General features: G+C 33.9%; 1 protein-coding gene across 1 annotated transcript in view; it reads right to left on the bottom strand.

Annotated features, from left to right (window-relative positions):
* The window catches only part of AGPS (alkylglycerone phosphate synthase), a 61749-nt gene that overhangs the window by 25360 nt on the left and 19853 nt on the right, over nt 1–16536 (bottom strand). Inside the window, exons 3-12 of the mRNA XM_015814974.2 lie at nt 15383–15473; nt 14607–14727; nt 14439–14513; nt 12089–12160; nt 11633–11712; nt 9310–9390; nt 7824–7949; nt 7350–7458; nt 4908–5035; nt 2015–2066 (exon numbers count right to left, since the gene is read on the bottom strand). Coding sequence (XP_015670460.1) covers nt 2015–2066; nt 4908–5035; nt 7350–7458; nt 7824–7949; nt 9310–9390; nt 11633–11712; nt 12089–12160; nt 14439–14513; nt 14607–14727; nt 15383–15473 — 935 coding nt within the window. The remainder of the gene's footprint in view (nt 1–2014; nt 2067–4907; nt 5036–7349; nt 7459–7823; nt 7950–9309; nt 9391–11632; nt 11713–12088; nt 12161–14438; nt 14514–14606; nt 14728–15382; nt 15474–16536) is intronic.

Below are 16536 nucleotides of genomic sequence, written 5' to 3'. Positions count from 1 at the left end.
CGGGATTGGCCTAGGGAATTTTAGTGGGGTTTTTAAGGGAAATTTTAATTATTAGGCCATTGCAAATATTTCCTTTTAATCTGGTTTTAAATTGGTATTTATTGTAATATTGGTTTTATAAGGCTGTCAGCCGCCCTGAGTCCGGTAAGGAGAAGGGCGGGATACAAATCAAATAAATAAATAAATAAATAAATAAACAACAACAGTGGTACCCATTGTCATCGGGGCACTGGGAACTATGTCCAAAAACTTTGCAAACTACATCAAGAAACTGCAGCTTCCTGAAATAACTCCAGCAATGTTACAAAAAACTGCGCTACTCGGAACATCTTATATTTTAAGGAAATACCTGGTTGACACCTAGGATGCTGGTAGCAACCCATGTCAACCATCCGCGCCAGCCAGTTTGAATGTTCAGTTGACTGAGGTTCATGTTTAATGAATAAAAGATGATGATGATGATAATAGTAATAATAATAATAATAATAATAATAATAATAATAATAACAATAATAATAATAATACTATATGCATAATGGAAATGTCTGCAATATATTTCTATTGTATACAATGCAATATGTACAGATGTACTTCAAACCAAGAAAATTTTAAGATGTAGGGTGAAACAAAGCATTTTTGTATGAACTTCAACTTCTTGATCTAGGGTTTCATAATATGTAAATTATACAGTACATTATACTGGCCTACTTCCTGGATTTACATTCTCTTGTATAATTGTATGATAGCCTTATAAAGACTCAAGCAAGCAGAAAATGTGGAACTTAATTCTCCTCCACATTCCCAGGGGTTTTTTTTGGGGGGGGGGAAATCACAACTAGCACTGAGCATGAGGTAAAAGGTTTTATTGCAATCTGTGCTTACTCATACTTGCCTATATGAAGTCGATTCAAGTTAATGAAAGAATTCGAAAATTACTTGTCTGAAAATGGTAATAACGACGAGGATGTGATTCTCTGAAGTGAAACCCCTGAAAACAAACAAATGACAGAACGGTAAAAAGTATTGGTCCATTCTTCACTCCTCCCTTCGAAAAAGATAGTGAGGGAAAAATGAGAAGGTTAAAAATAATCACTCTAGGCCTCGCCTATTCTTCAAGTACATCAAAACACAAAGAGGGATTAGAATATTGCAAGTGCCATACAATTGCAACCCTATCAGTAGAATGCTGATGCTAACAGAGCTTTTTAAAAGTAGAGGATTATCCAGCAGCATGTATGTTTCTCATAGGTCATCTGCTCCAAGTGGAATAATACTTATTTTCCTTTCTAAAGCCTGTAAGTAGATCTGTGACTAAATCTGGGATTGCACACTGAAATATTTTTTTTAAAAAAAAGTTTGTTGCATGATCAAGTACTTGTTCCAATTAGCTGTTCAAGAGATTTTAACCTGATTAATCGAATTAACAAATTAATATTACAGTCCTGGCATGTTTTAGCAATATTTGAATTTCAGCAAACCACTTACTGGTTATTAACAGATAACAGTAAATGCTGGAACAAATGTAGTGATGGCTACCTCTTTACTGTAGTAAGTTACTGAGAATGACTTACACATCATGTCTTAGTTTCCTGATTGCAATGCTGGGTTACAATTTACCAAGCCTGACATTAAAGGAATTCTTTAGGATGTGTTTAAGAACTTGAGCAACTTGTGTGTGATTTTTGACATTTTTTAAAAGCAAAAAAAATTACTTATAAAAATAATTTGGTAGATATCATTAGCTATTGCAGTGACAAAAACACATGCCCCATGTTGTCGTTTTGTGATAAGCTGGATAGTTCTTTGAATCTTGACTGCAAAAATGAGCTATGACAATTGACATCAGATGGAAAGACAGTAGAAAGTTGCAGCGCACGAAGTAAGTACGGGAATAATAGACTATGAATTCTAGGATGCTGTTTTTAATTCACTACTTACAATTAAGGAAGGTCTGATTACAGAATACTTAGTACTTTTACCAAAACAATTCCTAAATATTTAGTAAAAAACCTACCAAACTGAAACTGTACATTGTCCATCAGGCGAATGGATGCAGGAGCACATCGCTATGGGAAAAGAATAAAGATTAGTGATGAAAAATACAAATTAAATTGTATCAATGTGCCAGAAAAAAAAGCTGGCACGGGAAAAAGTACTACTGTCCAATCAACTATTAAACACTGAACTTCTGCAAAGCGGTTTCATCATTCAGTAAAAAGATATTCGATAATTCCTCAACACTGGGAGGATTTTTAAAATTTGAACCATAATATATTGTTATATTTGGCCTTTTAAATAAATTGCAGATAATTCAAATATATCTGAGATTCAGTATCATAAAAGATTTTTAATACTGCATTGAACCACAGTTGACTATAATTGTTTGAGGAGAACACTTTCGAAAATATAATGCCATATCGTAAATAAAAGTTAATTTTAACAGGTTAAAAAACATTTCCGAAATTTGATAGCAAAGAAAAACCATTGCTTAATTCTGAAGGATGAATTCAACCTTGGTCAAACAGTAAAAGATATATTTGCGTAATTTGCTCTCCCTCTATAATCTGCCATCTATCCTTTAAAATCTGCACTGGAGAATCAGATGGCTCCCTTGAACAGATTTTAAGGTAGGATGCCTGGAATCGCAACTGCAGGCAGGGAAAAGAAAATACGCTTGGATAATGTTAAGTTTCACTCAAAGAAGTCATACTTGTAAAAAAGGGTATTACAATTTAAAAATAGTCAAAAGGTGACCAGAGCAATAAAGAATAAAAGTCATGTAAAAGTAATGAAAAGACAAAGGAAGATTTGAGCATTTAAAGAATACAGAGCTGTTCAAGATTAGAGAGGAGAAAGGATAAAACATATATTTCCATGTACTGTATTCTGTCTTTCCCAAAAATGTCCCTGAGGTTTGGGAGACAGAGTAGTATAAGATCTGGTATTATGGAAAAATTAGAAATGGGGAAGGAGACCTTTGTTTAATTAGATATCTGAAAGGAATATAAATTAAAATAAATAAAAGACAAGAAAAAACGAATAAAATACAAAGAAGTAAACAAAAGATCTACAATGTCTGGGAGATTTCAGCTTTAAAATATATCATTAATTACCTATCTATTATAGAATATATTATAGTACTTTAAAAAAGTAAATATCATTATTACATTTTAAAATAAGGATGCTGCTTGAAATTTGAAGTTTCTAATCTACTTTGCTCACTTGAATCTTGCAAAATCTTGAATTTAAATTGTTGGTCTTTGTAATTCATTGTTTGTTTATATTAGTCACTTAAAACTTTATTTTATATATATGTTAGAATTGATTGAAAAAGAAAATTGATTCTGGGTAAAATATTCATTTTAATAGGGGCAATTCTTCCTAACCAAGATAGATTTAGTTTTTCCATCTAGAAATATCTGCTATTATACTTTTCTAACATAATAGATACTTTTTAAAAAAAGAATCTTATTGTTTTACTTTTCTTCTTCTGCTAAGTTTCGTTGTCAGCATTTGAGTTTTTTGAAATTATTCTAGTAACCTTGTACCAAATTATATTGCTGCATACATTCATTAACATTAATAAAACAGAGGCTGTGTTAAGTAATTGTAAATACAACATAATCAGCAAATAATTACAATTTAGGTTCTTACATTGCTAATTTTACTCCTGGCATTTTTTTTTTTTGCCTGATCTAGTCTGATTGCCAATAGTTCTACTGTAATGCTAATAACAAAATAAACAAGGAGAGGACAATCTTATATCCTTCAGCATACTCTACCATTGTGATAAAGAACTATTTACTATTATTTTGGTTTTCTTCTCTTTATTAATACTCTGTATCCATGTTAAGAAACTTGAGCTAAAGCCCTTTCCCTCCCAAAAAAGTGTAAGCATGAAACACCAAATTGTCAGTAACATTTTTTTGAACTAAGGAAAATAATTTATCTTCAAAAGTGCTTTGCCTTTATCCTCATATTATGGATTTATTTCATGCATCCCATTGGTCTCTATTTCAGAGTTATATTACCTATGCTTTTATAAAAAAAATACTGATTTTAATGTAATAATGGAAATAAATGGAAAGCCTTTTCTACTCTGAAAATTTGTCTGCTTATCCCTTTCCTTCTTGTGTTTTAATTCCTTGGATTTATCAGAATAAGAGAGTTCAAAGGGATATAATTAAATACATTAAAATATTTTAATACACTCAACTACAAATTGTTCAGCCATACAATCACCATATAAATCCTTTTATAACACTAATAGAAAGCACTGCAGTTTTACCCTTTTACTCAGTTCACTCAGTATTGCATAATAAGTTTAATAATTTTTTAAAAACACAATAAAATAACTGATGCTACAATAATATGTTGTTCCTAGAAGAGGACACTTTATATTTTAAGTAGCGTAACTCTACTCCAAACATAACATGCAAACAATAATAGTTTTGTACTTCCAGGTTTAATCATACTGAAGTATAGTTTGATTTGATATAAACTGGATTTAAAATACTCAGGATTAATTTTGGTAAAATTTACTCAGTGGCTTAATCTGCATTATCTCTCTTCCACTTTAAGGTTGTTTTAAATAATAAGGCAAGAATTGTTTTTTTTATAAAAAAGGAACTAAACTGTTTAAATATTGAAACCATATTGACACAAGAAATAATTCTATATTTATTATTTGTGGCATCAAGAGATCAATTCTCAAAAACGTAAATTTAAACATTTTACCTAGCCCTCTGTTGGAACTGATTACGTTACTGAACTGCAGTTTTAAACATATTCCTCAGCCTGAGAGGCAAGTAGAGTAGGGCACAAGCATGCCATCTAGTGAAACTACTTGATACTGCAGCTTTTTAAAAAGTGCAATTAAATACGATTTGAAGAGAAGATTACTTTACCTGCTTTGCTATTTCTCTTAAACAGGCCACCCCTTTCTCAAAGTTTGGAAATACTACAGAGCCGTACTTTTGGTATTCAGGGACTGGTCGAATTTTTATTGTAACTTCTGTTATCACTCCAAGGATTCCTTTATAAAAAGAGGAAAATAATCATTTTGCTATTGCAGCTGAAAGATATAGAGAATTTTATGATTTCGTATCTATATCCAAAATCTTATTCCACATATTATTTAAAATCATTAAAAAATGAAAACCACACAATAGTGTAGTTTATTTCTTTCAATATTTTCCATCCTTAAAGCTCTAAATGAAAATGTACAGGGAATTGTGAGGATTAGCCTTCCAAATATAATAGTATTTATTCCCTATAGCATATATAAGACTAAATGTTTTATACAATATTACAATTGTTATTTAATCCTCTGAAATGTAACTTAAACTCGACATGTGAAATAGATTTGTCAAAGGATCCAGCACAAAGTACTGCTCTAGCACTCATTAAAATGAGAATATTGCACACTGTTTTGTATAAGCAAAATATCTAAATATGTTTTCTAGTATTTTTAATGGTGAATATCAGTTATTTAAAATGGAAATGGCTTCTGACTAGAAAGAAAAAATAGACGTATTTCAGAAAGAAACATTTGCAGGTCTATGCAAATTGCAAATGAGCTCACAAAAGTAGTATAATAATAATAATAATAATAATAATAATAATAATAATAATAATAATAATAATGATGATGATGATGATGATGATGATGATGATGATGATGATGATGATGATAATAATAATAATAATAATAATAATAATAATAATAATAATAATAATAATAATAGTTGGAAGGAACCTTGGAGGTCATCTAGTCCAACCCCCTGCTCAGGCAGGAAACCCTATACCATTTCAGACAAATGGCTGTCCAGTCTCTTCTTAAAAACTTCCAGTGTTGGAGCATTCACCACTTCTGGAGGCAGGTTGTTCCACTGGTTAATTATTCTAACTGTCAGGAAGTTTCTCCTTAGTTCTAGGTTGCTTCGCTCCTTGATTAGTTTCCATCCGTTGCTTCTTGTCCTGCCTTCAGGCGCCTTGGAAAATAGCTTGACTCCCTCTTCTTTGTGGCAGCCCCTGAGATATTGGAATACTTCTATCGTGTCCCCCCTCGTCCTTCTCTTCATTAAACTAGACATACCCAATTCCAACAGCCTTTCCTTATATGCTTTAGCCTCCAGTCCCCTAATCATCTTTGTTGCTCTTCTCTGTACTCTTTCTAATGGGTATGTTGATGCCCAATAATTGGGTGTGTTGATGCCCAATAAATTAACACCTGTTTCAAAATCCAATCAACATTAGAAACCACATGAATTACAGTGGCTGTGTGGTGATGCATATATATGATTTTATTCTGGCTTAATCCAGTAAGTGAATTCTGCAATTGTGATTTGTAAATGTTACTTTATGGCTAAGTGTAACTCTGATCATACAGCTTGTTGAAACCATGATTAAATAAAGCATGGTTTTGCACAATGACTGAACCATGCTATTTATTCAAATCACTTCAACTGAGAGGGCGGCATGGTGTCTTAGTGGTTAAAACATTCGGCTTGTTGGCTAGAAAGCCAGCAGCCCAGGTTTGAGACCTGAGTTCCATGCGACAGGATGAGCTCTCATCCTCATCCCAGCTTCTGCCAACCTAGCAGTTAGAAAGCATGTAAATGCAAGTAGACAAATAAGTATACGGGAAGGTAACAACGCTCCATGACATCATACTGGCCACATGACTGTGGAAATGTCTTTGGACAGCGCTGGTTCAATGGCCTTGAAATGGAGATGAGCACTGCCCCCTATAGTCGGCAACAACTAGCAGAATATAATCCGCAGGGACTCCTCCAACCGAGAGTTATTAAATCTGACTAGTCATTAATTTGTGCTAATTATTCCTCAATATGTTTATTTGGTTCAGGCATCAAACATATTAAGGCTTTACAATTGAGACTGCAACTTGATATCTCCAAGTATCAGTGTTAAACTATTGAGCAGAATGCTACCTCATGGAAATGTATCTAGCTCCTTCCTAATATATCCATTGTTAGGCTCACAAAACAGAGCTATGCTGTTTTGTGTTGAATTGTATGAGTTAGATGACCACAGTGGCACTTGCAGGAAGTAAGAGACATGTGGGCAGAATGACCACAGCAACACTGGCCTATTGTGACACAGGGCCTGTTCCCTTTTATATGTGCATGCAAGTAGAAAAAAGGGCAGAGCTTATGGCGTAACAGTGTATTGCTGCACTCCATATTTTGCTGAAAAACTTTGCAAATGTCCATGATCGCATAGTTTAGTAAAATTCCTGTTCCTTCAATCAGAAGTATTAGTTAAATATCGTGTTATAGAAATATGTGAAAAGCATGAAAAGTATTGCAAATTTTAAAAAATTATACCTTCAGATCCTAAAATGAAATGATGAATGTCAGGTCCTGTTGACATGCGTGGTCCTTGACAATTTTTTTGGATTACGCCTTTGGGTGTTACCATTTTTATATGAACCACCTGTATAAAATAGAGAGTCTGCTTAGTACTACATATAAATGAGAGTATATAAAATATGCATATTAAAATATTAAATTCTGAGGAAAAAATAATCTACATCCTATTTTGCCACTGTAGATAGAAACAAAGGAGAAACTGATCACACAGAAGTTTGTATTACACTAAAGAAAATATCTAGTAAAAATTTTTGGGTGCCCCCTTAATTCTTTTCCTCCCAAACCCCAAAACGCAGATCAGTATATTTGTCAACCACTAAATTACATTAATGGTTTTTTCTGCGTATCAGCTAATATTCATTAGTAACAGAAAAATACAAATGCAGAAGTTAATTTTTGAAAAAAAAAAGAATTATAGAATATGTTTACCAGATCTTCAATATTTCCATAAACATTTTTCTTCATGCCTGATGCTCGGGTGGCTACCCATCCTCCAAGAGTACTAAATTCCATCGAATCTGGTTCATGGCCTGTACAATAACCACTTTCACCAAGCTAAAATTAAAAAACAACAACAACCCATTATTTTAACCATTTTTAGCTGCTGCCTTAACTTCCACTGCAAAGTTCAGTTTCGGAAATGCTTGAAAAGTTACTTCACTTAGACCAGGGGTAGGCAACCTTGGCTCTTTTATGACTCGCGGACTTCAACTCCCAGAATTCCATGCTGGCTCAGGAATTCTGGGAGTTGAAGTCCACAAGTCATAAAAGAGCCAAGGTTGCCTACCCCTGACCTAGGTAGACCACTGGAATGTAATCTTCTCAGGATTACCTGAGAAGACTATTGGAAAGTTCCCCAAAAGAGTAAATATATTGCAGCTAGGCAATTCTAGAGGTAAAATACGCCTACAGGTAGTCCTTGTTTAGCGACCATTCACAGTAAAGGCAATCATGAAAAAATAACTGTGCAACCAGTTCTTGCACTTACAATCTTTGCAGGTCTCTAAAGCAAAGGAAAACTGAAATAAGATCATAAGGACAGTCATGGTTTCACTTAGTGACCATGCTGCTTAACAACTACCAATTGTGGTTGCTAAACAAGGTATATTGAAATACTTGACCTTTTGTGTAAAGATGGGAGACACAATTTAAGGCATTGATGTTCACCTTTAAAGCCCAAAACGTCCTTGGACCTGATTATCTAGGGACTGTCTACTTTGATATGAACATACCTACCTATCAAGATCAACAAGACATGTCATCTAAGAAATTGCCCTAGCTTTCTGTTTCTTCATCTATTTGGCAAGTAGGAAAGGCCTGCTGTATGGTATCAGAATTCTAAATCAGGGGATCCACATAACCACCATTACATAATTCGTCCCAATTGTTTTTTTAAAAAAGAAAACTTCAAACATTTAATATCCTTTGAAGAGAGTCTGGGCAAAGGTACCACTAAATGTACCATGAATTCACAATTAGGTTGTAGATTCCCAAAGTACATGTTATTTAAACCAGAATTCATTACTACTACAAAAGTGTCAAACATTTTATTTTAATAAGAGCCTTTTGTTCTTTTAATAAGCCATTCTACTTAATACCCATATTTCATTATGTGACTGCATAACTTTCTTCAAGATGATAGCTTATTCTGGAGCTAAATGGAAGATGATAGAAATGTCCCCAAAGATAGTGACAATATTGTTTCTGGTCAGTGACAGAAAAAGCCAATTTTTAACATTCATGTTATATCTGCTAAGATTAAAATAAACAGAAAAATTAATAACATAGCAACTGCCATTAGCCTGAATATAATAGGCATAACTGTTCAAACATATTTACTTTATGAGCCAATATATGGCAGTATATTTGGAGCTATAAAAATACCAGCATTCTCAAAGGGATAGGTTGGTGATACCTGTTTTTCCAAGTCTTGGCCAACAATGCCAGCATCAACGTGAGCAGTTAAATTTTTCTCATCTATCCAGTGAATCCTGTTCTATTACAAAAAAAAAAAAAAAAGACTTGTGAAAAATACTTACATTTAATTATTTAACAAAACACAGTTAAAATCAGTGATTAGTACAACAGTAGGCATTAATTATGTGAAAACCCCACCATTCCAGGAATTGAATGTTCTATTTCTGAAGGCAGAGTTTTGCATAGCTATAAAGACAATAAATCAATAGAGACAAGAAGATGAATGCATCCTGTCTATTTGCATTGCTGAAATTGCACATATGAGGAGAAAAACATCAGTCAGAAATTAGAATCCATAGATTCTTTTAAGAATTAAGGAATTAATGAGATGAGGTTGAAATCAAATTTCATCTTATTTCAATTAACCACAGATGTCAAAATAATTTTAAAGTGACAATATACCAAAGACAAGGCCTTCAGAATAGTGAAAAAGTTACAGTAGCAGAAATTATTTTATTTCTTACATTCAGTCTTGTTCAAGACATGATTTTCAAGAAGGAAGTGGTAGACTCAGATCAATTTTAAACTCTTTTGCGTAAGTGTCTCCCTTATTTTATACTCTGATATCCATCTATGAAAGTAATATTATGAATACTAAACTTTGAACTGGGGCCAGACCTAACCTGCTTTTCTAGAATGTAGGTTTCTAAAACTGTTCCTCCAGTAGAACTTAATCCCTGCAGAATAATTCCTTGATAAAAGAATTTTTACCATGCTCTTACAACATGGTCTTCATCTTATCCACCGTCTCTCTGTGTGAAAAAGCCTTAAGTATTTAGAGGGATCAGCCTTAAAGTTATATTTTCCCATTTATTCATACAACTATCCCAAAACAGCTTCAAGGTATGCAAAATCATTTAGGCTTTGTCATTCATAACCTGGGAGGGAAACCAGACAGCTAGCAATTACTTCAAGCCGAGGCAATGGTAAAGGAGAGGCACAAGGGATATGGACTGCACATTTCATGCTAATATTGTTTTCTACCAATTCAAGGATATGTGGGGAAAGAGAACAATCCTACCAGTAGATTTTACAAAGAAGAATGGAATTGGTAAAATCAGTTTTCTTCTCCTTCTCCTAATCTGTAGCGTCAGGAGGGATGAGAAAATCCTGCTTGTCAATGTAAATCCACTACTGGGATGTTGGCTTTCATCCAAAGAAATGTGATAAATTAATATTTTCAGTAATGCATGAAATCACATCTCAGTCTAAAAAAACCAGTCTTGGCAGCACATTAATTCGTTCTGACAAAACATTCACAATTTTCTTGATTGAATTTTATGTTTTTAACTACTGCATCGGTTTTGAACCCTAAAGTTTTTTTTTTTAAGTGAACTAATGCTGAAATGGTATTATGCAGTAAACAGCAACAAAGTGAGCCTGGGAATATAAAACTGGGTTTAAAAATATTTAATTGCTTACTCTAATATTTATTGCCACTGACAAAGTTCAAATCTAAATTGTAGCCTTATTTTCATTGATTACTATTAAAGAATCTGGATGGTCAGGGTCATGAATCAGATTCAGCTGGTTTACCACAATCTGGATCCTACTTTTTCAAATCACAAGCGCTACAAAATCCAGTGTATTTGATGGTATGTAAAATGAGATGATAAAGGTGTCTCCTAATTCCCTATTTCATACTGCTATCAACTAGCAATGATGTTTCAACTTATAGATCTGATCTCACAAAAAATGTAAAGTGATATTTTAATCAGATTTTTTCCTAACATCCAATCAATTGGTTCCCTTGTGTGATCCTTGTAAGCAGAGTGCTTAACAGCTTCTTCACATATATTAAATAAAGACTTTTTGCTATTTCAGAATCTACTGAAATTAACTGATGAAGATGTCATTAAAAACCTAAAGGAGGGTTCCAGAGGGAACTTTCTCTCATCACATCTATATCAATATATACAACATCAACATTAAATTTCAAGTTTTAGGTTAAATTGATGAAATGCAATTAACAAGATTAATACTCATTGTTTAAGTTATCCTGATTCTCAAGACCAATATTGTGAATGCTCCTACTGGAAAACTGCTGATCACTTACTGAAAATATTTTACAAACTCATCATGTTATTGGTGCAGGAGATGCAATTTAAAGAATACTTATCAAATAACTTGTGAGAACTAATGGGCTTGAAACATGAAAAAAACAGATTAAAATATTTACATAGCTACTCAGCATAAAGATCCCAGAGTGATGATGATCTGACATTCTGTGAAGTTCACTTGAAACTGTTTTGTACACATACCATTTGTGAAGTGTCTAGTGAAACAATAGTTCTTTTTTCATCAGGAGGACACTGAAGTCCGCTGCTAACGCTTGTGCCTCCTACAGATATGAGAAACAGATCAATTTATATTTCATTTGTTACCTCAGTATTAGTTCCTTAGATTATATTTTATGACATCCACTGACAGAATAGAGAATGCTATGAATGAAATTTCGATGTGAGCAAAGGATAAAGTAGGGATGAGACCAAGGAGAACAATCCCCAGTCCCAAATATTTATGGGATTTAGATAAAAGATACATATAAGGATTTCCATAAACAAAATAGCATATGGCAAAAGGTATTTACTATTAAAACTAAAAAAATTCTATTTGACATATCTTAAGATACTATGCCCCAATAGTGCTTTAGATTAGAGTCTGGCTTAAAAAACAATTACGGTATTTTTTAAAATGTTAATAGCTTTATTACTTACCACCATAAGGTATAATACAAATATTATGCTTGCAGGCTATTTCCACAATTTTAACTACATCATCATGGCATTCTATAAAAATGAACAAAATATTAAGAGTTTAAAATATTATATTTTAACATAAATTACTGCATAATGCAGCTAATCCCAAAACATTTAGAAGTCAGTTTTCTATTTATTAAAATACTTAATTGTATTAAAAGAATAAAGTCACCAATATTTCTAACAGCTTTTAGACTGAAAAGAATCATCAATGCAAAATAAGCATTAACTATGGGAGAAAATAAGATGTTAGCCTCCTTTTAAAAAACAGCTTTGAGCCCAAACTATAAACATTTTAAAATGTACGTGTTGTTTAAAAAATTCATGACATCAAAGTAGCTTGGATTAACCAATCACAATACAGAATTGATTGTTACAGTTCAAATATCGAGTTGTAGATTCAACAGAATTTCCCCCCCAAAAAAGCTCAAATAAACAAAAAGCAGTCTAGTCCAAGAGTCTTGAAAGAAGCTTGATTCTTAATATCTAAATTAATAGTTTGATAAGTCTTCTAGGAAAGGCTTCCCATGAAGTTTGAACTGCAAAGCCCATGCTCTTAGGACCCAGACCAAGTTTCAGGGAGGGAATGCACAGCACCCCTGAGGCTGAAGAGGTGTTCTAAGTTACTTGGCCTCCACAGAATCCTTCTATTTTAAGGCAATTAGTATATTTCTGATTATTATATTCCAATTGACTATGGTCACTAATAATTCCCGTACTAGCAGTTTGCAGATTATCAAATGTGTTGAATGGCAGAGTTGTAGTATGCTGTCCAATGGTCAACAAAATTTTCAGGCATTGAAAACCCCTGATTGATTTCACAGATACAACCTCTGTTTTAAAATTAGAGTATTTCATTAGCTTCAATGGGATTTAGTTATTTTAGTTATGCCAGGAATAATATTCATTTAATTATGCAAATTAAATTCTACATAAAATGCTAAGAAAAACTAACTTTCTTGTGATTTCCTTGTAATATTGTAAGCCTCCCAGAGTTACCCTGTGGTAAGATGGGCGTCCAATAAATGTTACAAATAAAATAATATAATAAAATAATAAAATAGTCTATTACAGTGGTGGCGAACCTATGGCACACGTGCCAGAGGCGGCACTCGGAGCCCTCTCTGTGGGCACGCGCGTTGTCGGCCCAGCCCCGCCTCTCCCCGCGGCCCCCTCATCAGCAGCCCCCCTGGAAGAGAGTCGCCCTCGAGCACAGCCAGCGCAGAGCAATGCAGCCAAGGACATGGCAGCTGGGCAGCAGAGACAAGACTCCGCCCTCGTGCTTCATAGCATGCAGATGATGCTGCGGGGTGTGGGCGGAAGGTATGGCTGCCATGGCGCTGCAGGACTGCCTGGGTGATCTGCGGCGGGCCATGGAGGTGGTGCGTGGCCCTGCGGGTGAGCGGGGCAGGGGGTGGGCGGGGGCAGAGCAGGCAGGGTGGGAGGCGGAGCGGTGGCAGGGGGCAATTTTGGGGCACTCGGTCTCTAAAAGGTTCGCCATCCCTGGTCTATTATACTAAGAGCTAGCAACTCTTAATTGAACTAATTTTATAATCATGGTACTTAGATAAGGTGATTATCTATTCTCATACAGTGTTAATAAACAATCACAAATCTTGGAAATAGGTTTCTACAAATTTTGCTCGTTGTTTTTGATAATGCAGGATCAATAACCAAGATAATCATAAAATGACATGCTTCTTGAAGGAAAGACATAACACATGCCACTCTTCTCATGATCACATGGAATTTGCTCAACTTTGCATCTGAACACCTTTGTGCAACAACTGAAAATGCCAAGTAGCTCATCTTGAATTAATGTAATCTTCATTAAGGTATGTTCATACATTAGAGAAAATATTATAACTCATTTGTTTAATAGGAATTGTCTAAAAATAATGTTCAAAAGCAAGTAATTTTAAGACTTACATTTGACTTTCAGAAAAATTGGAGCTTTCTATATGCTGAAATAACATTTTATTATTTTATGTATTTTTACTGTTTGACACTCTGTGTGTTCTAAATTTTGCCTCTTCCCTTTACTTTGGAAAAAATACAAAGCAAGTGTCAATTGCAAATAGAGGCTGTATTTTTATAACAGTTTAACCAACATGCAACATAAACATTATTGGCAGATTTCCAGGCTGCATTTCTGGACTACTTCTCTAATACATACTTCGTATTCTGAGACTTCTATAAATTGTTTCTCAATTCCATTTTTTTAAAAATTGAAAATACTGTTACGTAAGTTCAGTAATAAGTACAACAGGGAAGTGCAAGAATGAACAAAATATTCTGAATAGCTTACCTGGCCATACCACTACATCAGGAACCCGCTTAAACATTCCTTCCCTGAGCAAAAAAATCTCATATAAGCAATGACCTGAAATACAAGGTAAAAATAAGTCTCATAAAGACATCAAATGTTGAAAGCAAGCAATTAAGAAGTTACTTTGTGCATGCTGATTTTGCTTACCATGGGCTCTAAAAAGTCTAGATTCCGCTTCCTGTGTATATGAAATTTTAGCATTTTGGAGGTCTTGGAGAAATTCTTCACTTGCGACGGAGGGAGGTATTTCACTGATATTTATGGATGTCTTCAAAGTTAAAACAAAAAAAAAAGATAATTTCCAGTGTATTTATTCAGAAAAAAAGAAATCACCTCAGAAGAGCATCATTTTCAAATATGCTGCAGGAAAAGCAATTCCGACCATCTTGCCAGCAATCTCTTTTTTAGCAAACCAATTACCTTTTCCCCCATTTTACCAACTCATCACACTCACACAAAATTCCTTTGGAGGAGTTTCTGGAGGAGATCTTAGGTGGATGCACAGAAATAAGGAACAACTGTTTGTTTGCTAAACAAACAGAAATGTATGTGTGATACGGTTCTTAATACTTTTTATACCACACTTCTATTCTCCAGAGACAGAAGAATGAACCTTTTTCTAAGGTAGACTTCTTGAAATACTGCAACAAATTAAAATCAACAATCTATCAATGTATGAAAGTAGAAGTTTTAAAGCAAGCAATCTGTGCTTTAAAAGTTTTGAATTAACAGATTATATTTTCAACTACAGATCTTCACTGACAAGCTAGCATCCGGCAATAAGGCTGGGAAAAATCTTTATGTCAGAGTTGCAGAAGGACAATGGACAAAATAAGCAGTTTTATGTTTTAACTGAATGATATATAAAGAATTTACTACAGGTTAATGATTAAAAAACACACACGGCCCATGTATTCACTTACTTTAGGGGTGGTTTTATGTTCCATATTTCCACCAAGATTTTTCTCTAGCCAATCTTTCAAAAATGGGAATGCCAGTCCGCCTATTTGGTACCTGAATCCAAAAGAATTTTCATCAGTTCCTTCAAGAGTGAAAACTAGTAAAAACCTGGTGCTATTTTCTTTATTCAGATATATACAAGCAGCGGACATATAATTTCTAGAAATAAAAGTCCGAGTATCTGGTAAGATGGGGATCTTAAAATATCAGTCATAACAAACTGAGTAGAAATTTAAGATCTGAAACTTTAAGCATGAAGTAACCTTGCAAAGAAATATTGCTCTGATTTTTGTAACAAAAACGTCAACTCAAAAACTTTTTAGAATTCTGTCATGGTCAAATACAGAAATAACAGTCACATAATTTTTAAGTTCAGATAAAGTATTCCCCTGCATGTTAAGCAAGCTATAGGACAAATCCCTATGCTGATTACAGCAAATCAAACCTAGAAGCAGATTATGAATAGCTTTTGCAATGGAGGGGAACAGTAATGGAATTTAGTATTGGCATAAGTATTGTTTCATGTAGTCACTTGTTTCCCACTGACAAATTATTCAAGAAATTGAAGACTATAGTCAGGAATGCAAAATATGAGATTTTTGCACTGAGCTTGCAAACAAAATTAATGTTGCTGCCTAATGTACCTTGTGCCATTGCCCAAATATGCAAAGTGATGCATACTGGGACAAAACCAGTACAAGTAGTCCTCATTTAGTGGCCACAATTGGGATGGCAATTGTCATTAAGCAAAATGGATGTGAAGTGAAACCGCAACTGTGCTTATGATATTTTTTCAGTTTTTCTTTGCTTTACAGAAGTCATAATGCAATGATAAGTCGCAGTTACCTTTTCATCAACATCATAACTGTGAACAGTTGCTAAACAAGGCAGTTACTAAATGAGGTCTACTTGTATATGTAGAAAAGGTCCTTGGGCTTCCACATACTTGCTTGTTATAACTGACAAGAGGTAATCTTAGGAATGGGACTGAAATAAAATATTACCAAATTAAAATACATTTAAAATACTGCAAAAAAAACCAAGAATACATGCTTTCTGGAAGCATTGTTCAGGGTTACAAATTTATCTACTACCTTATTCCTTTAGAAAACTACAG

This window comes from Protobothrops mucrosquamatus, unplaced genomic scaffold, assembly GCF_001527695.2.
Source record: "Protobothrops mucrosquamatus isolate PMUCROS unplaced genomic scaffold, P.Mucros_1.0 scaffold301, whole genome shotgun sequence".
Classification (NCBI taxonomy): domain Eukaryota; kingdom Metazoa; phylum Chordata; class Lepidosauria; order Squamata; family Viperidae; genus Protobothrops; species Protobothrops mucrosquamatus.
This window is presented reverse-complemented; position numbering and strand designations above follow the sequence as displayed.